The following is a 27,940-nucleotide window of genomic DNA, read 5'->3' as shown; positions in this document are numbered from 1 at the left end:
GCTCCTCCGCCTTTTGGCTAAGATCAAGTGTGGAGTGTGGTTGGGAACAGCCATGTCTAGAAACAAACTGGCCTCTCACAGGGGATTTCCCTTTCCCCTCTTATAATAACTTGTTCCCTCATTGGCAGTGATTGTACCTTGCCAGTGTCCCTTCATCGACCAAGGCCTCCCTGTCACTCTGCCTATGTGTCCCGTCTGAGAGTGACTTCTATCCTTCAAATATTTATACCCATATTTTTATAATACCAAAGACACTGGAGCCAACATACTTAGAATCCACGTCTTTATTGCTCAAATAACTGTAGGGAAGTAAAGGTAGTCATGGCCATTATGGGTGGCTCAGAAGAAGCCTTCCTCATGTGGCTCTGGGACAGGCGTTGGCACTCAAGTGCTGCTCCAAAATCTTCAGGAAGAGTTGTTCTGGGGAAATGGTTGCAGAGTGCAGAGAAGCAGCACTCTCCTGCTTCTCTGGAAAAGAGATCTTCTCATCCGGAACCAATTCTATAAGCAGGAGACAGAGATGCTTTAGTACAGCGAACAGTATCATCTTTAATGTACCTATCCTGGAGGCCTATACACCCACTTCATTTCAATAACAGTTGGGACAGTATTCTGAACATATCCCAAGGCCTGGTGTGTGCTAGGCCCATGCTCTTGCACTGAGCCACCCCCACCCCCACCCTGAAGAATCACTACATCTTTTGAATGCCCAGAAACTAATTGTTCATTGGTCTAACCCCAGGAGGAGTTGAAGGGATTCCTTGGGTGTATTGATGATTGAGTATGCTGGAGGTAACAGGGTTCATTCTTACGGAAAGAATGAAAAGATCCTCCCAAGAAGCCCCTTAGAATATGGGACACCACACCCAGTCTTTCAACCACGGAAGGGAACCAAAACATTGGCTCTCCTCTATCATTGATATTTTTGATGCATTTCTTCAGGAAAGGATTCACATGTAGCTCATGGGTGTGGTTCCTGGTCCTTGCTGTGGAAAAGTAAGAAAAACTCTTCACCCTGCCCCCTCCACTTAACAACCTTAGGAAGGCCAGAGGCAGTCTGCTGAGGTTCCAATGTATTGGCCTTATTTGAGCTCCCAGAACACATATTTTATGAGACAAAGGGCACCTCTTCCTGCTTGGTGCTTCCCTTCTGGGTTCCCAGAATAATGACTATAGGTTTTTCCCCTTGTCCCGAAGGACAGACAAAGGCCCTTAGCCTCTTAGCTTTTTGTTGGGCTCAGTTGGCATTTTCTGCATGAGAAAATGGAGGCCTGGTATCATCTTGAACGTAGCCTGGCTGTGTAGTCGTCTCGCAGCCTTGGGAGGCAACTCAGAGTCTTGTTCTTCTGCTACAATTCTAGAAAGCAACAGCCCTAGTGTGTCCTCTTTTTGGGATTCTTACCTGCACATCACATTCCTCCACTCCCATCCATCGTGCGATGTCCTTCCTAAAGGGAAAAAGTTCCAACATTTAGGCATTGTGGTGGAAATCAAGTATGTAAGGACAGGTCTTATTTGGTTTTATATATTTCAGTCCACACTGGTGAGCACGCACGTGTTTCTTACAGTCACTATTCGTAACCTTCAACCTAGCTTTAGCAATGGGTTCCTTTCAAGGACCAAATTTAAGAGTATCCCCAGAAACACAGATGCCTCTTTGGTGTAGTGAAAATGTAAAAGTCAGTAAAGAGCGCATGCGGGATGAAAAGCAATGGCGGAGGTGTAACCCGAGGTGGAATCCCTCCTGCTGTTCCCGGCCACGCCTCAGACTTCTCACCCATAGGTCTGCAAAGTCATTTAGAACACCAAGCATTGTCTAAATCTCCCGATCTTGAACAGGGCAACAAAACACATTTGTTTCCAGTCCGCATAGCTTCCATATCCCTATTCCCTGATCTAACTGCGGGCGGACCGTCCTAATTGCAGGCAGACGATCGTAATTGCAGGGCGGGTACTAATTGCATGGGGACAGTACAGGACCAGTGCCATGATTTCTACATGAAATCAGACAGGGCCAAAGGACCAGGATTCACTACCTATAAATGAGGCGCCAAGCAGGCCCATCCGCTTACCTTGTTCGCAAGCTGGGGTAGCGAGTCTCTTGGAACAGGCGCTCCAGATCACGCAGCTGAGACGGGGTGAACCTCGTGCGACTGTACCGCGGGTGAGCCAAGTTGTTCCCAGCCTGTTGACCCCTGCTGCCCTCAGGAATGGCTGCCTCTTGCTGAGGCTGCTCTTGATCATTGGGGTGTTGGTCACCTTCTTGCTGGACGTTGTTGTCCTCGGGGCCGTAAGCACCATCACCAGCATATCTTGCTTCCATTTCTTCTTCCTTCTCGTCTCCCTCCTCTCCTACTCCTGTGGCGTCCTGAGCGAGACTGAGCTCAGCAGGCTCTTCTTGAGGAAGGTTGCCTCCAGCCAACTGGCCCTGCCCGGGTTGGCCCTGATCAAGCCCACCCTGAACAAGCCCGCCCACTAAACGCTGTGATTGGTCTCCTACCTCTCTAGCCTCTGAGACCACTGCAGTCCCACCTGAAAGACAGAAAGAAGACACAGAGATAAAGATCTTAGCCTCATGGCCCAGGGATCTCTGGAAAGCCCGGAGAGGGACCACAAGCAGAGCTGGGTAACCGAACTGAAGTGCATGTCCACTGCTCTTTCTACCACCGTTTCTCCCCGAATTTCACCAAAGTCCAGTCAGAACCAGTTTACTGACCATGCTGTTGCTCCGGGTCCACCTCAGCTCCCAGACTCAGAGACTTTTGGAAACTTTGGCAGCTGTCTTGAGGAGTGTCCATGGCGAAAATCACTGGATCTGACCTTGCTCCCTAAGAAGCTTCCAACCTGGTGTCCACACGTTCCGGCACCAAAATATATAGATCTGCCCCGATCCTTGACCCGGAAGGCGCCTCACCCACATTACAGTGTGTCCAGAGATACATTCTAGCCTGGCTTCCGGCACAGTCTCAGTGGCTGTGGGCTTGTTCCGTGAGGTCCACAAGCCGAAGCAGTATACGCTACGAAGAGCAGAGTGCTTTAAAAATGGAACGCAGCCAGTGTGTGCGCGGGTGCTGATCGCGTGGCTCTAAATTGCTGCTTAGCGAACACTTGTAGCCCTGGTTAAGCCCGAAAGGTTCAGATCCATTCAGAGGGAATAACACAAAGACATGCTCAAGCTCAGCAGGCCACTGGGCCCTACCGAATAATTTTATTAAATTATTAAATAAATTAAAATTTATTAAGTTATACAAATGCCCTTCAAACCAAATGGCAAGGACACCCCCGCTAATAAAGTGGTACAAATTAGACTCCATCTTGTATGACCCACATCGTGTACTACGATCTTACTTTCCCTGGGTTGACCGTGCTGCCCTGAATAGCTCTGTGTGGTGCCAAATATTCCAGAAGGTCAGGGCAAGATCGTCCTGAGAGACTGTGTTCCCAACAGGGCTGAATCCCTCCAGTGTTCACCATTTCATTCTCATGGAGTGTTTGCGTGGGAAGAGACCTTTCTGTGCCTAGCTGTGTTTGACCCAAGGACTCGGGGTGTCCCAACGATCTGCCTTGGGTACTGGCTCCAAAGTTGTTGTCTCACAGGTATGAAGGTCAAAGGCACGTGGAGTAAGGAATTCTGGGTACAAGCTTTACCAAGAAAGAGAGAAATTGAGGAAAATTGTGAGAAATCCCCAGAGTGGGTGATGTTCCCCAAATTTAAAAATGCCATTGAGCTCTGTCATCTAGTGGGTTTTGTTTGTAATTGGACCATGTCCGTGCCTGGACAATGACTGAGGTAATTGTTAGGACATGGGTTAGTTCTCTAGGATGGCATAGACTGAGACACTGGACGATCCATTTGGTCAGGCCCAGGCAGGAAAACGATCGAGCTCTGTTCTCCTATTGCCTGTGTAGTTAGGGTGGCTGCACCAATCCTCCCGGTCCCAGGCCCTGTTTGTGGTCTTTGTTGGTATTGACTGATCAACATTAGTCACCAAGTGGCCTTGCAACCTCTGAAATGTCAGGTCCTCCAGTCTCCTTTTATTACTCCTCTCTCTTCTCTCAGCTACCAAGAAGCTGCTCTGATTGTGGGTCCCTTTCTCCGTGCCTCTCTGAGCATTGTGATGGCTTTCTAGAAACGGGGAGAGGGGCTTGCTTAGAGGGTCTCTACTTACTCTCATGATTTGCTGCTGTATAAGCCGGGCTCCATTAGGAAACAGAGTGCCATGTGTGCCTTCCTTTAGGACTTGGTGGGCTGGCTGGCCTGCTGACACTAGCTGCAAGCCTGGTTCTTCTTCTTCTTCTTGTCAGGCTGTAGCTCTCCCACTGAGCTGGCTCAATCTTTGTTTGTCATCCTTAGTGGTTCTGGTTTGACTGTTTCACTCTAACAGTCCTTGTAGCCCTAGCATCTCTCCAACATATGTGAGCAACTTGCAAATTTGAACGTGGGTGCTTTGCTCTCACTCCCAACAGAGACCTAGCCACTGCATCGGTATCAACCCTGGTTTCTGAGATAAACTTTCCAAGATGCTGCTCCCAGGGTTTGGAGGGAACAGGTAAGCAATCATGTATTCACAGTGTCCCCAAGTCTGTTCATTGCCATTCCTTTCTGTAGAGGTCACAGGACACTGACACTGGACTTAATGTTTTATTGCTGGCACTTTCCTCCCTGGGCTTAGCACAGGAGTTATGCAGAGGTTTGGTTCACTGATGGTGGACTCAGTATGCTGTCCAGCACAGATATCCTATGGTGTCGACAATGGGACTGTCTAACATAGGTAAACACCAGGACCTGCTCTGCTTCAAGCTGTTATCTATATGAGGCTGAAAACCAGCACCTATCTCTGCCTTTCCTGTTGATCCTCCTGGCCTTGTTCCTGTTGGACCCAGGGGAGGCTCTGTACTCTATTAACTCCCTAGGAAGTCCAATGCTAACCTGCAGTCTGCTGTTTAATCCCCCTTATTCCTGCTGGAAGAGGAAACCTATGCCCATGTGCACCTTTTACAATGGAACAGCTGAGGTGTGTATGAGCTCAATTTACTGTCACAAGTGATTTTAAGTAATCTTCTGGGACTGACTCTGGAACTGACATGAATTAATGAAGTCTTGTGTCTATTCCTTGTTTGGTTATATATTCAAAGCCTTAGTTCAGTGCTTATCAACCTTACTAATGCCATGACTTCATTAGTGACCTCGTTTGATACAGTTCCTCATGTTGTGGTGACCCCTAACCATAAAATTATTTTTGTCGCTACTCCATAACTGTAATTCTCCTACTGTTGTGAAGGATAATGTAAATATCTGTGTTTTACAATGGTCTTAGTTGACCTCTGTGAAAGGGCTGTTAGACTCCCAAAGGGATTGTGCCCTATACAGGTTGAGAACTGCTGCTTTAAGATAAGAAATGTGATTTTGGAGTTCCGAGCCAACTCAGCTCATCCTAGTTATTAAATGACTAGCCTACCTGAGCAGCGTTTTTTCCTGAGGGATTACCTTGTCAGCATATGCATATGCCCACACCCAGGCTTATACACAGACACATTCACATGTAATCACACATGCAGAAACATCTGTAGTCAAAACTATCCCATCCCATTGACCCATCCTCTAGACAGAAGATACTCTTCAGAATGTAAGAGTCATTCCAGAAAAATAGAATTTATAAAAGGAAAGTGGTTATAACCTAGTTATAGCCAGGAGCTGAAACGGAGTGAATTGTAAGTCTATTTTATTGACAAGCACGAGTTTAAAAACAAAACGAAAACAAAAATTTGATTCACTGCCTATCTAAAAGCCAAGACAATGCTAAGTTTACAGTAAGAGCACTAATTTAAGAGAATTCAAACTAGCAATTTTAGAAAAAAGCAAGTCACCAGCTTCAAGAAAAAGCATAATTGATGAAGAATGAATTCTTTGATAAATTTTATCCGTACTATGACATAATATCACAAACAGAAAGAATAATAATTGAGGAAGTTTTCCCAGATTTGAGCCATCTTCCACAAATCCATGGTGAGCATTAGTAGGGACTCTTGATATTTTATGACCTGGCTGTGTCCAGGTTGGCTCTCCTATGAGGCCTTTGTGGCTCACGGTACAGTAAACAGTGACCCCTGAACTTCCCAGTTAGTCACAGCTCACTATGTCATTTTTCTTTTCTCTACTTGGCACTCCATGACCATCAAGTGAAAACCAGGTCTTTCTAGAATCTTCCTAACCCCTTGACATAAAAGCCATGTGCTGCCATCTAGTGCACACAAGCTGCAACTGCAGCTTAAGTAGCAGCTGTGTGTGGGAGCTCTGTCTCTGTCTCTCTCTTCTCTCTGTCTTTGTCTCTCTGTGTCTCTGTGTCTTTTTTTGTCCTTGTCTATCTCTCTGTGCCTCTGTCTGTGTCTGTCTCTCTGTATCTGTCTGTCTGTCTGTCTGTATGTCTGTCTGTCTCTTTGGGGTGTGTGTGTGTGTGTGTGTGTGTGTGTGTGTGTGTGTGCGCGCGCGCGTGCACGTGTATGTAGAGGAAAAATGAAATAGTAAGCCCCTCTCTGAACCAGGAAAGGAGTGGGCAGATCAGGTCCGGGATCCTACTTTTCAATCACCCGCATGTCTTTGGAGTGTTCTTACTTAATTAACTCTTCTGGTATGCTCTCTCCCAGCCACAGGCCCTGGAGCGGTCTTACTTAATCCCTTTGGCATGCTGTATCCAGGCCATAGGTCCAGCCCCTGGTCACAGGTCTCATCCGTCAGTAAGAAATCTTCTTAGTATATTTGTGAAAGACATGTGATTGAAAGAGACATGAGTGAATATAGAGGGAGGTCAGGACTAGGAGGTAGGTGGGCAGACATCTAGGAGGATAATACAGTCATGAAGGAAAGGGTGGAGTGGTGGAAGTGAGTCCAGAAAAGGATGCCTCTGATAGAAATGAAAAGGGTCTGGGGACAAGCTGGGGCAAATAGGTGTATTTCCTCTAACTAAAAGGAAATAGGGCTGGAGAGATAGGTGTACAAATGATGTGCCCCAAGGAGAAAGTTGGGGCTGGAGGCACCCAGCAGGGTCCCAGAGAAAGGCTGCTGAGTAGTCAGAAGACAATACAGGGGGATGGGGATTTCCTGTGACTGTGAGTGATTATGTGAACCAGTACAGGAGTGACACAGGCTACAGGTGTGACTGGAGGACCATGGCTGGTGATTTCTCATGTCAGGTCAGTCTTGTCAACCAGAGTTCAGTGTGCAGAAGGAAACTCAGGCCCTTATATAATCTCCAGAACCCTAAATCTACCTCTGTGAGCCTCAAAGACCAGGAAAGATGTTTCCTAGTGCTAATCGTTTTTGGTATGTGGACAGCTGACCATATAACACCCCCATGCTCACAGAGAAAGACCTGTTCTTCCTGGATGCAAGCTTAGACTGGTATACCAAGCTCCATGATAGGCCCTTGGTGTGATGGTATGAGGATTTGACTTCTTTAATGACGTCCATCAAGACAACTCACCAGTAGAGACTGATTGTGAAAGTTCAACATGTTTCAGTTTGGCAGTGATACTCACTGAGGAATTATGTCTAACCGGAAATCTAGAGAAGGCCTTGATGTCCATCATCAGGGGATTGATTCCATAGATAAAGTTCTCACTGAAGCTAGATGATCTTGCAGACCATAAGCTATCATGCTCTCACCCGTGCAGTCAGGATGATCTTCCCCCAAGCTCCAACCCAACTCACTTGCTCCCCTGCTCAGACACTGCCCACAGTTGCCCATTGCCCTTCTGCCCACTGCCCAATGATGCCCTTCCCTGACTCGTTTTCCATTTGAATTTGTTACCAGACATTGTCCTTGCCCCGCCTTTGCTCTTTCTGACTTTCTTCCTGGCATGTGCCTCTTTTAAACTCAACTCTGGGGCCCTATCCTGTGCACATTGCCTGCTTTTTCCCTCCTGTGTGTGATTCAAACCTGCTGCTGGCACATCCTATTACTGTGTTGGGGATCCCTGAGGACCTCTGAGAAGTATAGGTCTGTCTGGTACTGGATGTGTTCCTGTGGGCAGAGATTGCTGGGAGCAAGGAAGCATTTAGGCAGGTAACTTGGCCCCCACCCCAGGTAAGACAGAGGGCAGTCCACCAGTACCAGCACCAAACCTGCTAAGGCTGAGAGGGTGGGCATTTGGCTTGCTTCCAGATAACAGCAGTGTGCCAACATTTTGCTATGTGAATGAATGCCTGAGAGGCTGAAGGAGGGTTGGTGGCAAGATGAAGGCATGGATACTTACAAGAACCCTAGCATCGTCTTCTTACCAAGCTTCCAGGAGTCCCTGTGCACTGTTCTCCCAGCCTACAGCTTGCATTACCGCTGGGAAACTCTGGGGTCCCCAGCCACATGGACTCTTTAACTCCTTTTCTAGCCCCATGTCACTATCCTGGAGCAGCAGAGGCCTCCACAAGTCCCAGCTGTAGCCGCCCCCAACAACAGTCACCCGGATCAGGATGCTTTGTACTTTGGGATACCAAATCCACAAACCCTTCCTTCTCCCACACCCCCCACACTCCCGAGATGGGCTATTGTTATTTTGGTTTCTTGTCTTGCCCTCCCCCCAGGAATAAAGTGGACATTCAGTGAAGGGAATATAAAACAAAGCAAGAGGAACTTTTATTTTCCAAACGGAACACTTTAAACAGCCGAGTGGACAACTGAGTGGGGAAATAGAAAGAGGATGACAACCAATTGGGAGATGTTGGTAGTGTTTCAGCTGTAAGTTCTCAGCAGGCTTCCATGTGACTAGCCAAGCCACCAAATAGTGTCCCAACAGCACATTCTCAGAGTCTCAGTTTACCAACTGGGAGCCATCGTTTTCAGAACACATCTGCAGAGAGTGAGCCACTGTGTAGCCGAAGTGCTAGATCTCCTATCTCTAGCACTTCTGAGAGGCTGCAGGGATTGCCCTGCTTGTGACTGAAGCAACAAGTCTCAGAGGCCGTGGCTGTGATGGTGGATCTCAAATCAAGCAGTGTCTCTCAGAGCAGGAATGGGAACAGGAAGAACACCTTGGTTTGTCTCCAGTGGGCCTGTCTCTAGCAGGCCTCAGGAGCAATCTTCCTTCTCTGATGACCCTCTAGGAGGCAAGATCCCAGTTGGTGCCGAGAGCTTGAGGAGAACTGGATTCCATGTATGAGATGGATTCCGAAGTTTCTCCAGACTAGAGGCAGGAGCCAGCTGACAGTCAGGCTTTAGCCAAAAACCTGTGTGGCTTTTTATTTTTAAACAGATGTGGGGACGGGCTCATATCGGTTAGAAGAGAAGCATCAAAGGTGTGTTGTGTGTTCCTTTTCACTTTTGTTCCCCAGCCAGGTGAGGGGCTTGGTTTGGTTTGGTTTGTTCCTGATTGTCACAATCGTCCCCTAGGACCTTCCAATTGACTGTCCCTGTGAGCTGTCTAACAGCCTGTTACTGTTTGGTGACTGCTGCCCAGAAGGTAAGGCCACTGGGCCCTAGCCAGTGGTCTCCAGCCTCAGTCAGCTACTTCTTCAGCTGCAGCTGTTGCTGTAGAACTCCCATCTCCTGCCATCGGGATCACCGTTAGGTGTCCCTTTTATTCATATCAACCCCAGCCAGCCAAGCCACCTGCCTGGGCCTGCTCTCTACTCCAGTCTTTGAAAAGTTCTCTGCCTGTTTAACTCAGGATTTGGAGCAGGATTTCTGGCTCCTGATTAGGTGTCGAAGGTCTCTGCACTGCCTCTTCACTGCAAGAAAAGGCAATTTTTGCCCTTGCTCTGCTCAAGGGCCTTGATTGCAGGGCCTTCACCAGTTGGGTGACTTTTTCCGAGGAGACATAAGCCAACTATAGGGATTCACAGATTCACCTATGGTAAACCAAATATGTGGTTTACCTACTGAACCAACCGGTCAGTGTATTCTGGTTTTCAAATAGGAGAAGACGTGAGGTTACAAAAGCATGAGTCACTCAGATGTAGCTGTATCATTGAAAGTCCCACTGTAGCATGAGTGACAGCTCATGAGAGCTGTGTCCCTGGAGCTCTTTGTATAATTTGCAGGTACCTGTTCTGGAGAGTCCCCTCCCCCCAGAATTTCATTTACATATTTTACAACCCTTGGAAGGGTTCTTGTGATTGGCTTCCTGAGTACCTTTTTTTTTTTTTTTTTTTTTTTTGAGAACAGGGTTTCTCTGTGTCACCCTGCCTGCCCTGGAACTCAGGGCTGGCATCAAACTCAGAGACCGGCCTGCCCCTGCCTCCCCAGTGCTGGGATTAAAGACATTCACCACCATGCGCCTCAGCTTTCTGAGTCTTTTCAGAGCCTCTGACCTCTCTGAATGTTTCCTCTGAATGTTTCAATTCAGAGTAAATAGACAGCAGCGACATAACTCTGGAGGTGCAAACATGCTCCCTTGAAAATCAAAAACAAACTGGGGAACAGCGTGCACAAAGGTGTATTCTACCACACCAGCCCAGAAAAATCTAACTCCCACTATGCAGTAACTTTTGTTGGGAACCTCCAGACCACTTTGTCTGCCTTCTCCCATCAACTGTGAACAGACTCAGGCTTCTCCTTAGAGGCACTGGAACCTACCATGTGTTGATTTCCTACCATTGGACCCACGGTGGTGAAGAGAATGCAGACTAGCCAACAGGCCCCCACATAATCTTTACCCCGCTAGAAGACACTTGGCTGAGCACTCGGGCTCCTGGGGCACACTTCTGGGCTGCCTTCTCAATGAAGCCTCCTTGGATATGAGCTTCTTGCACTTCATCATCCCGCTAGCCCTGCAAAGAACCAAGCAGGTCCCACCTACTTTCTCAACCTCCCACAGGAAGATATCCCTTTATGCTCTGACTTCCCAAGACAATGCCATTCCATATGGCCAGATGGGCTGGGAGTTTTAAGTCTGATCCAAAGAAAAGAGTGGTGTCCCAAGCATAAGGCCAGCACACAATGGTCTGGCCTTACATGGTGTACTTTCGGTGATTTACCTCCTCTTAAGGCACTGGACAGGTGTCTTAAAGCACTGCTGAAGAGGTATTAAAATCTATTCCACAATCACTACCAGTAGTGGGTAAAAGGTCTTTAGAGTTAGGTTATCTGTACCGGTTCTAATGTTTGCTTCCCAGTATGACAGCAAAGACATTAGAAAATGGGACCATTTGCTGCAAATCAAGAACTGCAGGATTCTCCCGTGCTGCCTAAGCAGCCTCCTCGAGCAAACAGAAAGCCAGAAAGCCAAGCAATTTCTTCATGTCATTGCCAGCAGCCTCGACTGCTCGGAGGACACTGAGGACATCATGGAAGGTTCCTGTCTGATTGTCCTGGCTCCTGAAAGTGCAGCCCCCTATACTACTGACCTCAGCAAACTCTCAATGACTTTGAAACTTTTCCCACCTAGGGGAGATGGTGGAAAACCTCCCCCTGGAGACCTAGCTGCTTAGACTGTTGATGGCTTTACAGGAAGATACCCCTTGTTCTCTCCCCTGTGATGTTGCAGCACTAAACCCAGGAACAATTGTTTTTCCTTGCCTACTCACTATTTCTATCTGGCTAGAGTAAACGGACCCATTCAGCTTACCAGCCAGTGACATAGGATAGCAGAATCCAGGACTCAGGCCATGGACAGCTGGTCCTAAGGCCAAGCTGAATAGATGCAAAAATCCGTGTTGATCTCAACCTGTTAGCTCAGGCACGTGGCAGGGCTGATGGAGAAAGACTGGCTCTACTATAAGCACCAATGGCTGTGTGGGAAGTGATGTTGAGTACTACCGTTTCTGTCTAAGAGATGGGTAAACTGAGGTACGGGTGTTATTTGAAGTTGGAGAGGACACGCACACTCATGAGTATACCCTGCCCTTGGGGAGACCCCATGAGACCCTTTTGTGATTCCCTACATAGACTCTACCTGGCCCATACACCTAGATTTTTGAGAGATTTCCTCCCCATCCCCCAGCCTCAGAAGGCAACCCGGCTTCCATCTAGCTGCCCTTGTCCCAGAGTTGGGAAGCTTAATAGGGACCAAAGAGTTCAGTGACCCTACCATGAGGCTGTGCTCAGGGAATAGACAAAGACCACATGACTCAGAGAATGGGGAAGATTGGTTGTCAGGGACTCAGATCACAATCCTGACTGCAGCCCTGGCCAGTACCAGGCAGATAATCCAAGGGCCAGGAATCACCATCCCACTAGCAGAACTCTTATGCCAGCATTGAACTGTGCATAGCCCCACTCTGACAATCCCCCTAGCTTCACTGTGGCAACAAAGCTGGATAGTCCTGCATTTGATAGAGGTCACAGGCCCAAAATTCAGCCTCTACTCTCACCTCTTCACACAGTAATCTGTGGTTTCCCGATACAGAATTCTCAGCTACAGTACTTGTACCCAGGTCTTCACAAGAAAACAATGGAGCAATGTTGGGGTGCTAAGACCACAATGAAGCTTGAGACAAACCCTCCTGCTGGGGCTCACTCACACCACACCCTGAGAAGCAGATGACTGCCTCAATCCGGTTCAGGCGGTGGCCTTTGTCCTTTCTTACAGTCACATATTCCCTTAGGCACCATGAGCAAAGTGGTTTCACATCACTAGGTTGCTGATAATGGGGTCTGGTCTTCTGGGAGTTTATCAGCAGACATTCCTGAGGGACAGGCACTGGAAACTCACAGTCCCTGTAGCCAACCATGGTGGGAGTGGTGCCGGTGAGTAGATATCCATCTGTACTCTGAGCAGGGGATTCTGGTACATAGTGCTGGGCTTACTCACCGGCAGACACAGACAAAGACGAACACTGCCTGCAGCAAGTTGCAGTAAGATGGAAAGGCAGCCCTTCCCCCAGTCACAGCTCTTCCACAGATTTGCATACTGGAGCACATCTGGAGGTACTATAGACCACCATCCTCCATGGAATCGGGGACAGGTCACTTTCCCACAGAGACAACACTTTTAATGTCTCATATGCTAACTTCGGGTGAACCTCTGATTCCATGGTCTGAGGAACAGCACGAGAGGCCTGGTAGAGGCCCTGCCCAGGCCCAGCCATAAATACCCTTATGTTGCAGGCAGGGAAAGTGAAACGGAGATAAAGCACCCTGAAGTCACCCAACAAGCTGAGAGAAAACACAGCAAGACAAAGGTTCTCTATAGTACACAGAAGAGGCAAAGCCAGCAAGATTAGCCTGAGTCCTGGTACTTCAGTAACTCATAACTTATCACATTGCAGGTCCAAGTGGCAGAGGGTGGTCTACCCAGGTTTCATGGCCCTTTGCCCTCAGTGTCAACAACATCCAGATCCAACATAGCCAGGTTAGCAACTACTCCATTTGGATATAGTTATTAGATACATTGGATTTTAGTTGTTTAAAAATTGTACAAAGAGTGTGTAGATGAGTTTTTAATGTAGAATGTATAGGAAGGTTAAGAAAGGCTGGGTGGTGGTAGTGGCCACCTTTAATCCCAGCACTCAGGAGGCAGAGGCAGGCGGATGTCTGTGAGTTTGAGGCCAGCCTGTTTTACAGAGCAAGTTCCAGGATGACCAGGGCTGTTACACAGAGAAACCTGTCTTGAAATACCAAACCAAAGAACAATAACAACACCACACACACACACACACACACACACACACACACACACACACGAAAGAAATATAAAAGAAATTTGAGATGTAAAAGATAAAATCCATCCTGCAAGTTATAATCAAAACTATTTCACCTTCTATAAAGTATTGATTTGATATATTAGGAAGTCATTTCATTCAGGTACAGCACCACCTTTCGATGATTTATTAACAGATGAGACTGAGTCTCAGTGCATATGAAGAGAATCGTGATGTGACCTAATGGTCACAGGCCGGGCCTTAATGTGAGTGGAGGAAGGATGATGTGCCTGAAACAAATTCATTAACTGACCAACAAGGCCAGAACCAGGTATCACTACTTTGGTTGTCCCTGGGAGATCCCTACCTCCGTCCTTCTTCCTCACATGCCTCACAGTGCAGATCCCTCTCATAGTTGCAAAAGCAGCTCACTTGTCTTTTTTCCCCCAGCTGCTTCTTCAGATCCTGTTTCTGACTCAGAAGGAAAATCTAAACACAATCAGAGAATCCCGTGTGCATGCGTGCAGGGAGGAGCTTGGGTACGGGGTTGAGGATCGATGCACTCTGGACTGTCAAGGTTCTGTTGTCTTCTTTTGCCTCCCGGTGCAGCATTTTGAAATCCAGGCAAGAATAAATGAAATGAAGTGGCACAAGGCCAATGTCTCTTGAGAGGAATGCTTTTGGAGGATCTCTTTTGTTGATCAAAAGACACTGGTCACTGCCGTCATCAACTTTACTGTCCACCAGTGATGCGTTCGTTGTGCATGCATGGCAGATTCGTGTGCCTGCTTCCTAACTTGCTCTCCCAAGCCAACCCCTGTCATTTATTGTTTATCCATAGAGACAGAGAAGGAAATCAGATGAGGATACTAGCATGGGAAGGAACATTCAGACCATGGGCATGACATATATGCAAATGAATGCTCTCTGTGGCATATTTGGTATGTGTATGCACCATGAGGCATCCTACATGACATTATGAGAATGAGGAGAAAAGAACCTACATTTCAGAGATGCTAAAATACTTAATGACTAAATAGTGTGATTTGCGGATTCACCTAAAAATGTTCCAAGGGTTACTGCAAGGTGTTGGCAATTTTGGAAGGGTACTGGTCAAATTTGATTGGCCATGAATGATAATTGTTGAATGTTGACACTGTAGCTGTCTTCAGACACACCAGAAGAGGGCATCGGATCTCATTCCACAGGGTTGAGAGCCACCATGTGGTTGCTGGGCTTTGAACTCAGGACCTCTGGAAGAGCAGTCAGTGCTCTTAACTGATGAGCCATCTCTCCAGCCCATAGCTTAACTTTTACCAGCCTCGAATGTTGACACTGGAGTACTGCACGCCCATGGGATCCTCTCTGCTTGCCTCTCTTATAGGCACAGCATCTTCTACAATGGAGCAAACATGATTCAAACCATCTGAGGTAAGTAGACAAGTGATACCTGAAGGAAACAAGGGGAGGGGGCTCTGGTGTGGGGAAGACAAGGCCTCCTGCAAGCTCAGTGTTGCTGAAACACAGGAGCACATTTGAATGATGTTCCAGTTTCTCAAGGCTGGCTGGAGGGAGATATTGTATTGTATAACCCCTTCGAATCATTAAAGGCTAGCAGCTACTTAACACATTTTATGGAGAGTATTCTGGACATCAGATGGATGTCTGGGGACCAGAGTCAGAGGGCATTTGCCCACGGATAACTTGTTTCTGAGAAGCCAGCAACTCCTCTTGGGCAGCAGAATGTCTCAGAAGCCCTTTCAAAGCTGGCATTTCCAGACAGCCACCTTTCATCCATATCATGTGCCTTGATCCAATCAATACGTGTTCAGTCCTCTAACTCCACTCCTGTGTATGAGTTCCCTGATTTAATTCTTTACCCTCTTTGCCCAGCTCTGAGCCAATCTTGGCCACTGAGCACCACCACATCAAGTTTGCAACCTAGGCTCCCTCAGATTAACAACTGAGGTTTAAGGGCCACAAGCCGACTTAAAAACTCCTTTCTGACATACTTTGTGGTCTATTTTCTTGACATACAGGTAGCTTGAGGGTGTCTTAAAATCACATCAAAAGATAAACTAACAGGCTAGGTAGGAAGAACCGAGAATCCCAAAGAAACAACAAATACTTTACAATAATAATGTTTTTTTTTCTCTCAACTTTAACAGTTCCTTGGATCTCCTATTCATTTCTCTTTTCTAAAATTCTGTTAGAATTTTCCAGGAACTAGAGAGATGGCTCAGTGGTTAAGAGCACTGGTTGCTCTTCCAGAGGACCTGAGTTCAATTCCCAGCACCCACATGACAGCTCACAGCTCACTATAGCTCCAGTTCCCCCCAGTGAGACTCCGTGGAGAAAATGAAATTTTCATTTGCCAGTGATTATCAATTGGGAATAGCTTCTCGCTTAGGGATAGGAACATGTGTTCATTTCTTCTTTCAGCTGGAGGACGCCATCTGGTGCAGGCCCAGGCAAGGCTGTATGCATGCTGCTTCAGTCTCTGCATTCAGATAAGCTTAAATCCTGTTGATTTAGGGGGCCTGTTCTCCTGGTGTCCCCTCGGGCTCTTACATTCGTTCTGCCTCCTCTTTTGCAGGCTTCCCTGAACACTGAGGGGAGGGATTTTGATGGACACATCACATTTAGCTCTGTATGTTCCAAGGTCTGTCACTCTGGGCCTAATGTTCGGCTGTGTGTCTCTGTATTTATCCATCTGTTACAGAAGGACATTTCTCTGATGGTGGTGGCTGAGTAGGACAGTGATCTATGAGGATAACACAATGTCATTAGCACTAGTTTTATTGCTACATTCTTATAGTACAACAGTAACATTTGGTTTTCCCTTAGGTCCCTGGGCGTTCTTGGGCACCCAAAAAGGGTCAGGTATAGGGTTTCATCTTGTGAAGTGAGCCTTAAGTTAAATCAGAATTTTAGGGGATTTAGCTCAGTGGTAGAGCGCTTGCCTAGCAAGCACAAGGCCCTGGGTTCAGTCCCCAGCTCCGAAAAAAAGAAAAGAAAAAAAATCAGATTTTTAAAAAGAATGACATCATGAAATTCACGTACAAATGGATGGGACTAGAAAAAATATCATTTTGAATGAGGTAATTCAGACCCAGAAAGACAAATCTGGTATGTATTCATTTATATGTGGCTAATAACTGGTAGGTGGATGATAAGCGAGCTACAGTCTGTAGGATCACAGAGTGTAGGTATTGAGTAAGGGACAAGGGAGGACAGATCTTCATAGGGGAGGGAAATAGAGCAGTTATGAATGGGGTTTGCTGGTCAAGTTGGCAGGGAGAGGGAAGAGGGGCAAATGAGAGAGGGAATAAGGAAAGAGACACCTAAAATGAAGGCCCATTTGAGCAGTCATATGGAAACCTAAGACAATAGAAGCTTCCTAAAATATGAACAGGTTTGAAGGAGATCTAACCAACGAACCCACATTGTTTCCAAGAGTATAGGTTGCTCTCCCCGAATGGATGCCAAGGCTCCGCTGCTGAAACAACGCCTACACAACTCAGTGAACATGGAGAAGTCGAGCTGCTGCCTCCATGGAGCGATTAAGCTCGTTTACAGAAGCAGGCAGACACTGCAGTTTTTAATTATCTTCAATTCACATTCTCTGGACAATGTGGCCAATTCACAGAGACAAACAAGCACATCGACAGCAAGACTTGCTCTCTGAGCAGGAACGAGGTCATTTTTCCAAGGCAGTCGGACAAAGACTTGCTTCTTCCGATAAGAAGGGGCAGCAAGTTCATGAAAGCAAAACTTCAGCAAACTTAATTTTTTTATAAAGTCAGAAGTATAACTCTATCTCCTTTGGCTCCCTATAGTGTTTAAGCTACCTGCCTTAAAGTGAGGCTCGTAGCAGAGACACCTCAACTCCATTTATTTTTACCTAATTTAATATTTTCTGAGTATGTTTATTAAATAAATTCACGAGATCATTTTTTAGTTGACCTAAAAGCTTCTCACTTTTTCTGTCGTTCTTCACTGTCACCCGTTTGTCTTTGTAATGATAAGAATATCTGTGGGAGCCCAGAATGGAATCCCAGCACTTGGGGCAAAGAAGCAGGTGGATCTCCGTGAGTTCGGAGCCAGGCTGGTCCACATAGCAAGTTCCAAGACAGCCTGGGCTACATAGTGAGACCTGTGTCCAGCAAAATGCTACCTATGGAAGCAGAGCATGAATTTCCCCCCGACTACTTCTTTCCAACTAGACGCTCATAGGCCTGCTTTCCACTCTCACCAAGGTGACTGACTGACTCCCTTGGGCTTTACATTGACAAATTCTACCATCTGTGGCTTCAGTAACAGAAAGAGTAAAGGGATCAGTGAACAGAAATTCAAACATTGAAAAAATCAAGTTCCTCCATTATGCCAATTTTGAAACATAGGAGCTAGCACTGCACTAAGAAAAGGGAGGGGGGGAGGTTGGTAAGTATTGGGTTTCAAACCTCGGACAAATGGCTGGAGTTCTATTTAAGATATCAAAGTAGAGTCTGGTTATCAGGTTCTCTCCCAGCATCCCTCAGCCCCTACATATTACAAGGGCCCTCCTGGCTGCCATACCCTGCCCCCTACCCGAAACTCTCCAGCCCAGTAGTTGGGCTTCTCTTCCGTATATGATGCAACCATTTCGGGCCTCTTGGCTGCTTCATCATGCTCTCCTCTCCCTTCCCCTCCCTCTCTCCCCACATGGCTCAGTTCAGTCTGGTCATGACCACTCTGATTTTTGTGTCCCTTTTATCTACAATAAACCTCTCTTCCACCATATGTAGGAGCAGTTGTGGTCTTTCATTTTCTTACCTTTTTCATTTCTTTTTTTGTTCAGAGTCAACAAGCATGCTTGACATTGTCATTCCCTCTTGGTCCACTAGAGGACGCAGGACCTCTTAACATTTTGGTTTCCATTTAGTTCATGAGGAGGTAAAAGGCATTCCTGACTTTGCCTCTCACCTTTTGTTCATGAGGGGGTTAAAAACCATGAACACTGTCATTTCTATTTAGTCTGGCCTATTGTAGGTGGTTTCACCCTGGGCTGGTGGTCCTGGGTGCCTTTTGTTTTCCTTTTATTTTAATTTGTTATTTTCTTTATTTAATTTCAAATGTTGCCCCCCTTCCTGGTTTCCCCTCCGCAAATCCCTATCTCATCCCCCTTCTTCTGCTTCTATGAAGGTGCTCCCTCACCCACCCACCCACCCACCCCTTCCCACCTCCCTACCCTGATATTCCCCTACACTGTGGGGTCGAGCCTTGACAGGACCAAGGGCTTCTCTTCCCATTGGTGCCCAACAAGGCTATTCTCTGCTACATATGCAGTTGGAGCCATGGGTCTGTCCATGTGTACTCTGAATGGTGATTTAGTCCCTTGGAGCTCTTGTTGGTTGGTATTGTTCTTCCTATGGGGTTGAAAACCCCTTCAGCTCCTTCAATCCTTTCTCTAATTCCTCCAATGGGGACCCTGTTCTCAGTTCAATGGTTGGCTTCGAGCATCCACCTCTGTGTTTGTCATGGTCTGACAGAGTCTCTCAGGAGACATCCATATCAGGCTTCCATCAGCAAGCACTTCTTGGCATCAGCAATAGTGACTGGGTTTGGTGGCTGCATATGGGATGGATCTCTAGGTGGGGCAGTCTCTGGATGGCCTTTCCTTCAGTCTCTGCTCTACTCTTTGTCCCTGTATTTCCTTTAGACAGGAGCAATTCCAGGTTAAAATTTTTGAGGTGGGTGGGTGGCCCCATCCCTCAACCAGGGACCATGCCTAACCTCCGGATATGGTCTCTACAGGTTTTCTCTCCCCTTTGTTGGGTATTTCAGGTAATGCCATCTCCATTGGGTCCTGGGAGATTTTTTGCTTTCCTGGTGTCTGGGACTTTCTGGTGGCTATCCCCAGTTCCCCATCCCCATTGCTACACACCTCTGTTCAAATTCCTGATGCTCTGAACTTCTCTCCTGTCTTTTCCCACACCTGATCCTGCCCTACCCCCGTTTATCCCCCTGGGTTAAGAAAGCAGGCTAACACCAACCAGGCAGCACAAACCAACTGATATGAGGCCCGCAGACAAATACAGAGCAGAGGACTGCCTGGTCTGGCCTCAGTCAGAGAAGATGCACTTATCCATCAAGAGACTTGAGGCCCCAGGGAGTGGGGAGGCCTGGTGGAATGAGGGTAGGGGAAACATACCTCTTGGAGAGGAGGTATGGGATGAGGAACAGTCAGAGGGCAGACTGGAAGGGAGATAACGACTGTACTATAAAAAGATTAAAGATTAATATTTTATATAAAGCAGGCTGAGCAAACCCTGAAGAGAAAGCCAGCAAGCAGCACCCCTCTGTGGCCTCTATATCAGCTCCTGCCTCCAGGCTTCAGCCCTGCATGAGCTCCTGTCCTGGCTCCCTTCCCTGATAGATTATTATGTGGGAGTGTATGTGTAATAAACCCTTTTGCCACCAACTTGCTTTCGGTCATGGTTCCATCATAGCAACAGTGGCCCTAGCTAGGAGAGTCTACAGAGGCAACATTCTTGACCTCGTAATCTTCATTTATTCCACAGGGGAGTGACGGGCATCTTGACTTTGTTATACCCCTTTATATGTCCATGAGATAGTGACAGGCACTCTTGATGTAGTTGTTCCCCTTTCACCCCACAAGAGGGCGCCAGACACTCTTGCCATTGTTGTGCCCCTTTAATCCATTATGGAGGAGAGGCACTCTTGACTTTTTCCTTTTGTCCAAGAGGCAAAAGGGTAAGCCCTGCAGAGACCTGATGTGCCAGGGTAGGGGATACTCAGGAGTGGTTTCCACCCTCTCAGAGGAGAAAGGGGTTGGGGAGAAACTGTGTGAAGGGGGGACCAAGAGGAAGGGGACGGCAATCAAGATGTAAAGTGAATGAATGAATGAATGAATGAATGAATGAATGAATGAATAGGGGGAAAGGGCACTCTGGACATGAGGCAACAGTCACTCTTGACATAGTTGTACCATTTTAATCCTGGTTAAGTGTCCAGGACAAAGGCAGAGGTGAATCTGTGATTCTTGCTTCATAAAGGACCCAGTTTGGAGTATAACAGGCCTTAGGTGGTCACCACTTAATTCTTCCTACCTCACAGCTCATCTAAATCACCTTGCAAGCATCCACCTCCTAGAGTGCTGAGGTCATCCTTGGAGCACCAACCCACCTCCCAGTCACTTACATCATAACGGACTCGGAAATAGTAACAGAATTTGGCCCTGTCTGGAACACACTGATTCTCAGCACCCTGCCCTTCCTTGACATAGAGTTGTAAGGGAGAGTTGAAGGCAGCACAATGGCGGAGTGACAAAGGAGAATGTGTAGGTCCGTGCAAGCCATTACTGTAGTTGTGGCCCTTCTCTGATGTGTAGTGAATACTGCAGGAGACTTAATTATGCCATGTGTAATGGGCATTTTCATAATACTAGAATCACTAAGATATTTGTACCAATATTTTAGTAATCACAGAGGTAATGGGACAAAGATACTGAGAATCATTTCTTTATTGCTGACAGAATTGTTGAAAGGCAAGAGTTGCCATGGCTGGCATATGTGATCAAAATCTCGGTGTTGCAAAAGGACATCTTACTCCCCATCTTGCTCCAAGACAAGCAGGGCACCCAGATGTTGCTCTAAAATGTTCAGGGATTGGTGTTCTCCGCCTCCTATTTCTTCTGTATGCAGCCCTCCTAATCTTAAACCAATTCTGCATTCAGAAGAATAAGAGGTTTAGTCAATACACTAAACAAGATTCCACTAAAACAAACAAACAAAAACAAACCTTTCAACATAACCACTGATGTTTTGTTGATATTTTTTTCTCCTAGGTACTAGGAATTGAACCTAGGGCTTCATGCGTGCTAGGGTAAATGCTTCATCCCTGAGTTACATGCTCAGTCCAATCAGTGAGATCTTAGCTCATACACAAAGAAGCCCTTTGTTTTGTACTGTTTTGATTCAGTGAGGGACTAGGGGACTAGTAATTGCTTAACATGTGGGAAGTTCTGGCTTCCAGTCATAGAACTGTAGAAATAAGACCACACCCTTCCTACAGCAATGCTCCCCCCCATGAGAACCCACAGTGTTTCAGGTCCTGTAGTAGACTCGGGCTATTCAGTTTGTCTAAGGCTTCCATCCTGGGCAAGATGGAAGTCTAGATAATGGGTTGCTCCAGTCTTTGCTGTGGAGTGGTATTCCAAAGAAAGACTGGTCTATAAATACCTGTGAACTTCTACTACAAAACGAAACCTAAACAAAGACCTGTTGACCCGCTCTATCCTCTAACACTCCCTGCTTAATGAAGCCTCCATTTTACTATCGCTTTCCAGGTTTAAAATCAACAGAGCGTGAGGCAAAGGGCTCTTTTCCCTGAATGTAACCTCTTTCTCCCTATGCCACTAGTGGACGTGCTTCTCCCTTTTAAGGAGATAGTCTGCAAATTCAGTGATGCTCATAGTGAGGAGTACCAGGACAGCAGTGGTCAGAGTTTACAAACAGTTCCAGAGAGGGAAACAAGGCCCATGGTCACTCCCAGAACACTTTCAAGTTACATTTCTGGGGATGCTTAGAAACCAGAGCAGGAGGGGTCTGTGACAAGCTTCTTGGAAACACCCATGTTGAAATATCTAAGAATGCATTAGAAGGTCCTCTTTCCCCTTCATTGTGGTGTGTGGGTCACTCTACCGTCAGAAGGGCCACTGAAGCCAAGGCAAGCAAAGCAGCTTTGCAACTGTCAGCTTCTCTTTCCAGGGCTATGTTTAAATGCCGGGAAAGTGAAGGGCCTCACCCTGTGCCCTGTGCCCTGAGCAGACCTGGCTGTGAGAATGGAGTGCAGCCTTAGAACTGGAGGTAGCCTCAGGGACCTGCTGTGCTCACCCATTGTTCTAGAAGCACAATCCCCCAAATCTTCAGGGCCCTTCCATTAGTGAAGACATAGGGGGTGGGGGTGGGGAAGACACCAAGAGATAAAGCCAATGCCATTATCTGGATGTTCCCTCTGGATCTTTCGCTTCCCCTCTTCCCAAAACAACCTCTGTACTGCTTGGACCTTCCCATGCTCTCACGTGATCGCTTCTGAATCCAGTGGGCTACAGATTCCCTTACCATTGTCTGAGCAAATGGGAAAAGTATTTCAAACTACCCCATGTGACAATCTAGCCCGCACTGTGATCTAGTCCCCCTACTATCAACCAATCCCACAAAACAGTTCTTCATGATACTACCAGGGGTGGGAAGAAAAGGATCTGTGGTCAGGAGGCTATTCACTAACACATTAGGTCGTTTTGAAAACATGAATGTGTAGGTTTGAGCTGTGGGTATCTGTCTGCTTTTGAGACAGGCTCTCATGTAGCCCAGGCTGGCCTTGATTGTCCTATCTTCACCTCCAGAGTGCTGGCACTGTAGACAAGCACCATCGTATGTGGACTCCTTACAAGTCAGGAAGACACAGCAAGGTCTTTAATTGCGGTCTGCCATGCAGTCTATTGCTTTACTAAGCACTTAGCAACAAAGGAGCAGGCCTTCGCACTGCTGTCCCAGTTCTCCTCCGTCTGTTTAAACACATGCTCGTAACACTAGGATTGGGTTCAACCTGTGAGTTGTTTGCTACAATGCAATGGGCTGAAGATTTACAAATTCCCTCCTTCATCCTAGAATTGATGCTTAAACTTGCTACCGAAAATGATACCATAGAAGAGCTCATAGATTTATAAATTTGAATGACTTCTATGTCGTACTTAACCCAAACGTTGTGTAAAGGGAAGCTCTTACAGGATTTGAGCATTTTTAAGAAGTATGTCTATGTGCATACTTTATGCAAGCCTATCTTCGTATGAGGTCAAATGTATATATAATTTTAACACATGCATTTATATTTTATGTGTAATATATGGATGTATGTGAAGATTAAATTAGTTCCATAATATTCGTTGTCCCTTTAGCAAGTCGTGTTCTCCTATGCTTCCTGACTCCATTCTGTACCCACAGACTTTAAAGATGTCCCTGAAATGAAGAGGTTGCAGCAGCAGCAGCAGCAGCAGCAGCAGCAGCAGCAGCACACCAACTTCAACATAATCTAGGACAAAGGTGCCTAAGACCTCAGACGAGATTTAGAATGGCTGTCCTGCCAAATCGCTTTTCTCAAATTACCTACCTGCACTCTGGACACACTGATATCCATCCATCTATCAAGCTCCTCCCTAGAAGGAAAAAAAGTACACATGTTCAATTTGTGGTACCACGGATGAAATAAAATAAGTAAAGTATACTTCATATTCAGTTTTGAATGTGTGCCCTGTCCACCCTTCCTCCTGCCCCCAATAGTGTTCGTAACATCCACCTTGAGGTTTAATTTGCCCAGAGTTCACCCACTATTACCACCTAGTACCAACTTCAATGGGAAGCTCCCAAAATAATCATACATCAAAACAAGTCGTAATCTAACATAAGCAAAAATACGCAAAGTAATCAAGAGATGTAGAAGTGTAGGCTAATTTCAAACAAAGGCAGAACCCCACTCTGCACTTCACCAGTCAGATCTCAGGCTTCCCACCTTGCTCTAGGAGGACCGTGCATCGTTCCCTTTCCAACCAGCCTCATTTAAATGTAGCAAGAAAATAGCTTTATTAACAGCTTTCAACGTGTCCTAGGACCCACCCACAGGAGGCGGGGCTTAGGAAGTCTACAGTTCTCAAGTTCCCTTTATTTCAAGAGGGGACATTGCAGGTCCTCAGAGAAAGCCAAAAGCCACCTAGAACAAGCATGTGTCCCCTGAAAACTGGGCACTAAGCAGGACAATCTGCTTACCATGTTGGGCCACTGGAGGAACCACTGCTTAGCAAAATGCGCTCCAATTCCGCCAGCCGCCGCTGGGTGGACCCAGGGCGGCGGAGTGGCATCTGCTTATCCTCAGACTTGACACTCTCAGTGCCCTCGGCAACGGGCTCATGTTGCTCCTCCTCCATGCCACTAGCTCTGGTGCCACCATCCTTGTCCCCCTCACCCACAGGACCTGGAACACCAGGACCAAAGTGGCCTTCTCCTCCATTTAATTCTTCTCCTTCGCCTTCTGTTCCCACTGCTCCCTCTCCAGGCTGACCCTGTGCACCTTTCTCGTCTCTCCCCTCTCCAGCCTGAAAGAAAGCCTCTGCTTTCACATCTGGAAAAGAGGAAACACAGAGGGAAAGATCAGGGCAACGGAGCTCAGTGTGCAGGGAAAAGTCTGAAAGCTGCAGACTGAGCTGACACTGGCACTCCACTCACTTCTGCCAGGGCACGTTCGCTTCCCAGAGACCAGAAAAATACCAATTCAACCCAGGTACTGACCATGCTGTTCTTCCGAGTCTTCCTTGACTCCCAGGCAGAGTAAGCGGCTGATATCATGGCTAGAGCCTTGAGCCTCCATATCCTGAAAATCGTCAATGATGAAGTTATGGTTCTGCAGATTCTGAGCTTGGGCCCCTGGTGTCCTCGGGAACAGAATGAGATCTGTGATCCTCAACCTGGAAAGGATCTCCTCTGGTCTAATTCAGGTTACAATGTATCTAGCCCTAGGCTGCTTTTCGCATTTTGCTCACAGGCCGTTCCTGGGGGCTGAGCCTTTGGGGTGCACCAGTGACAGCAGTTTGGGGATGTAATGAGCACGATGTGCTTGCAAGAAGGACATAGTTTATGAGCATGAACTTAGGGTGCCCAGTTAAAGCTCGGCTGACTCCCCTGGCTTTGGTAAGATATGCAGCTAGGCATAAAGACCTCCAGAGCTCAAATGGGAGCTTTCTTCCCCCTCCCTTTAATTCAGTCTGTAGAGTTCAGCACCAACACTTTTCCTGGGAAGATATCTCACCAGGGCTTGATCAGTCATCTGAGCCAAAACATGGACGGCTATGTACTGTTCACACAGAGAGAGACAGAGAGAGAAAGAGACAGAGACAGAGTGATAGATACAGAAGTGGTATTTTAATGATCGTTGTAAAAGCCAGTATTCTGTTGCCCATCCCTGGCTCAAGCTGCAACCCTTCACCACACTTCCCCTGTGCCATAGGCATACATACTGGATGGTTCTCTTTGTGTTTCCTCTTGTCCAGCTAGGAATACAGGAGGTGATCTTGAAGGCTGGAGAGGAAATGGACAGTGTGAGCCTGTGCAGGGAGCTGGAACAGCCGCAGAAGCAGGGAGAAAGAGAACAGGAAGAAGTGAGAGGGTCGTAATGGCTCACCATTGACAATAGGAACCACAGGGAGAGTGGCCTTAGCAGTAGGGACCCAGAGACATGACTGGCAGCAAAAGGAATCAACCCCCATGGGCATAAACAGTCAACACAGTGAGGGCACACGGCCTTTCACCATTATATCAGGTTCACCTCATCACAGCTGAAAGAGCATTCATGGGTGCCCTTAGAGACTAGAAGGGGGTATCAGATACTCAGGAACCAGAGTTACAGAAAACCTCCTAACCTGTATCCAGTGAGGCTGCTGACTTAAGTTGGGAAAGCACTTACTATACAAGCCTGAGGTCCTGAATTCAATCCCTGGAACTCATGGCAGAAGGGAAAAAATAGCTCCTGAATGTTGCCTCTAACTTCCATGTGTGCACCATGGCAGACATGTGCTCAAGCAAATGAGCATGAGCGAACATGTGCTTTCACACACACAAACACACATATTGTGTGTAGCTTTAGCTACCCTGCCTTAACTCTGAAAATGGGGCAGGCTACCAACCCCCACCCAGCTTCCCTTGAATCTACAGATAAAACACATACACGCACACACACACACACAGACACACACACACATGCACACACACACATACATACACACACACATACATACACACACACACACACACACACACACACACACACACGCTGCTCATTTTCAACTTGCCCTCTAACACAATGTCTGGGCGTTACTGTCTCCTGCCTGGAAAAGCATGTCTTTATCAATAGTCTTATCTCCGCACCTCTCTTCATTTGCCCTAAACTTTAGTTGTTCAGTTACGTACTCCCTGCTAAACATCCCTGACCACCCGCCTGTAGGAGCGGCCATAGGCTGCCGCTCCTCCCGAGAGCTCACATGGCTGCTTGGCTTTTCTCTCTCCAAAATATGGCGAACTGTCTCTTCTCCTTGAGTCTCTTTTCCTCCAGAGATCCGGAAGTCCCGCCTATTCCTTCCACTGAGCAATTGGGCCTATAGGTTCTTTACTGACAGATCAAGAGCCAATTGGGTAACATGACCTAGCATCAGACCCACCCCTACACACACACACAGAAGAAGAAGAAGAAGTAGAAGAAGAAGGAGGAGGAGGAGGAGGAGGAGGAGGAGGAGGAGGAGGAGGAGGAGGAGGAGGAGGAGGAGAGAAAGAGAAAGAGAAAGAAAAACACATTTTAAAAGACAAAACAAATTGAAATAACTATTTTGAGCAATTTCCCACCTTTAAGGAAGATGAAACTCCTTAACTTTAAATATGTGCTTTGGGTTGAGTATGATGTTACACACTTACAATCCCTGACCTCTGGACATAGACAAAAGAAGAGTTAAAAGGCTAGCCTTGAGTACATGAGACCCTGGGGGATGGGGGGACACCACATGCCTTTGAAAAGTGCACACATTCCTATGTTGGACTCTGACAAGTGCAGTAGTCTGTATTTTCCTGGAACTGACGTAACAGATTTTCTTTCTTGTCTCTGATAGTATTGGGAAGAATTCGTTTTGACTATATGAAGCTATAGGAAATTACAGGTTATATAAGAGTCGTTTGGATTTTAAAAAGTTAGAGAGACCATCGGGATGATGTCATTGGTTGTGCTCCTAAGTGTCCTGGGAATGCAGAGCAGCCCAACCAGCCCCTGAGGCTCTTTCCAAAACCACGGGCTGGGATCACAAACAGGCGTGGCTCTGGGGAAAGGATAAGAATTCCAGGTTTTCAGGCTAGTAAAGTCAACTGGGGAATCAAGAAACTGAAGGTTGCTCGCTCCTCCTTCAGTTAAGCTAGTGCACTCAATATCACTGAGGGCAGTGTGACCCATACGGCACAAATAAAGGGTAAAGGCAGCATTCTCAGCTACTGTTGAACATGCATAGTTCCCAAAGGCTTCCTGAAGACTTCCAGCTGTTTTATGACTTGCAGATAAGTCATAAAAGCTTGCATTCTGGGGATGGGGGATGTGGCAATGTATCTCAGAGGCAGAGTGTTTGCCTAGCACTCACTGGGCCTCAAGTTCAGATCTCAAGCACCAACACACACACACACACACACACACACACACACACACACACACATATACAAACACCACTATACCACACACACAATCCCACACACCACAAACCACAACCCACAAGCCACACACACC

The 27,940-nt window shown here is 46.9% G+C and overlaps 2 protein-coding genes across 5 annotated transcripts; both read right to left on the bottom strand.

Moving 5' to 3' along the window:
• Window positions 1-266: 266 nt before the first annotated feature.
• Rhoxf9l1 (Rhox homeobox family member 9 like 1) lies at window positions 267-2,825 on the bottom strand. Of its 2 annotated transcripts, NM_001433273.1 has the most exons (5): window positions 2,717-2,825; window positions 2,501-2,532; window positions 2,073-2,368; window positions 1,403-1,448; window positions 267-501 (listed from the first exon to the last, which is right to left on the bottom strand). In NM_001433273.1, the coding sequence occupies exons 1-5, from the start codon at window positions 2,796-2,798 to the stop codon at window positions 406-408; spliced, it is 552 nt and encodes a 183-aa protein (NP_001420202.1). In that variant the 5' UTR covers window positions 2,799-2,825; the 3' UTR covers window positions 267-405.
• An 18,255-nt stretch (window positions 2,826-21,080) lies between these two features.
• Window positions 21,081-26,703, bottom strand: Rhoxf5 (Rhox homeobox family member 5). 3 transcript variants are annotated; one of them, XM_087599098.1, is made up of 6 exons: window positions 26,664-26,703; window positions 25,644-25,704; window positions 24,919-25,061; window positions 24,400-24,751; window positions 23,747-23,792; window positions 21,081-21,301 (listed from the first exon to the last, which is right to left on the bottom strand). In XM_087599098.1, exons 3-6 carry the CDS (start codon window positions 24,995-24,997, stop codon window positions 21,152-21,154), a joined length of 627 nt encoding a protein of 208 aa, XP_087455224.1. In that variant the 5' UTR covers window positions 24,998-25,061; window positions 25,644-25,704; window positions 26,664-26,703; the 3' UTR covers window positions 21,081-21,151.
• Between the last annotated feature and the right edge of the window lie 1,237 nt (window positions 26,704-27,940).

The sequence above is a fragment of the Rattus norvegicus genome, chromosome X (genome assembly GCF_021556685.1).
Source record: "Rattus norvegicus strain SHRSP/BbbUtx chromosome X, alternate assembly SHRSP_T2T, whole genome shotgun sequence".
In the NCBI taxonomy this organism is placed as follows: Eukaryota; Metazoa; Chordata; class Mammalia; order Rodentia; family Muridae; genus Rattus; species Rattus norvegicus.
Note: the sequence above shows the minus strand (reverse complement) of the source record. Positions and strands in the feature narration are given on the sequence as shown.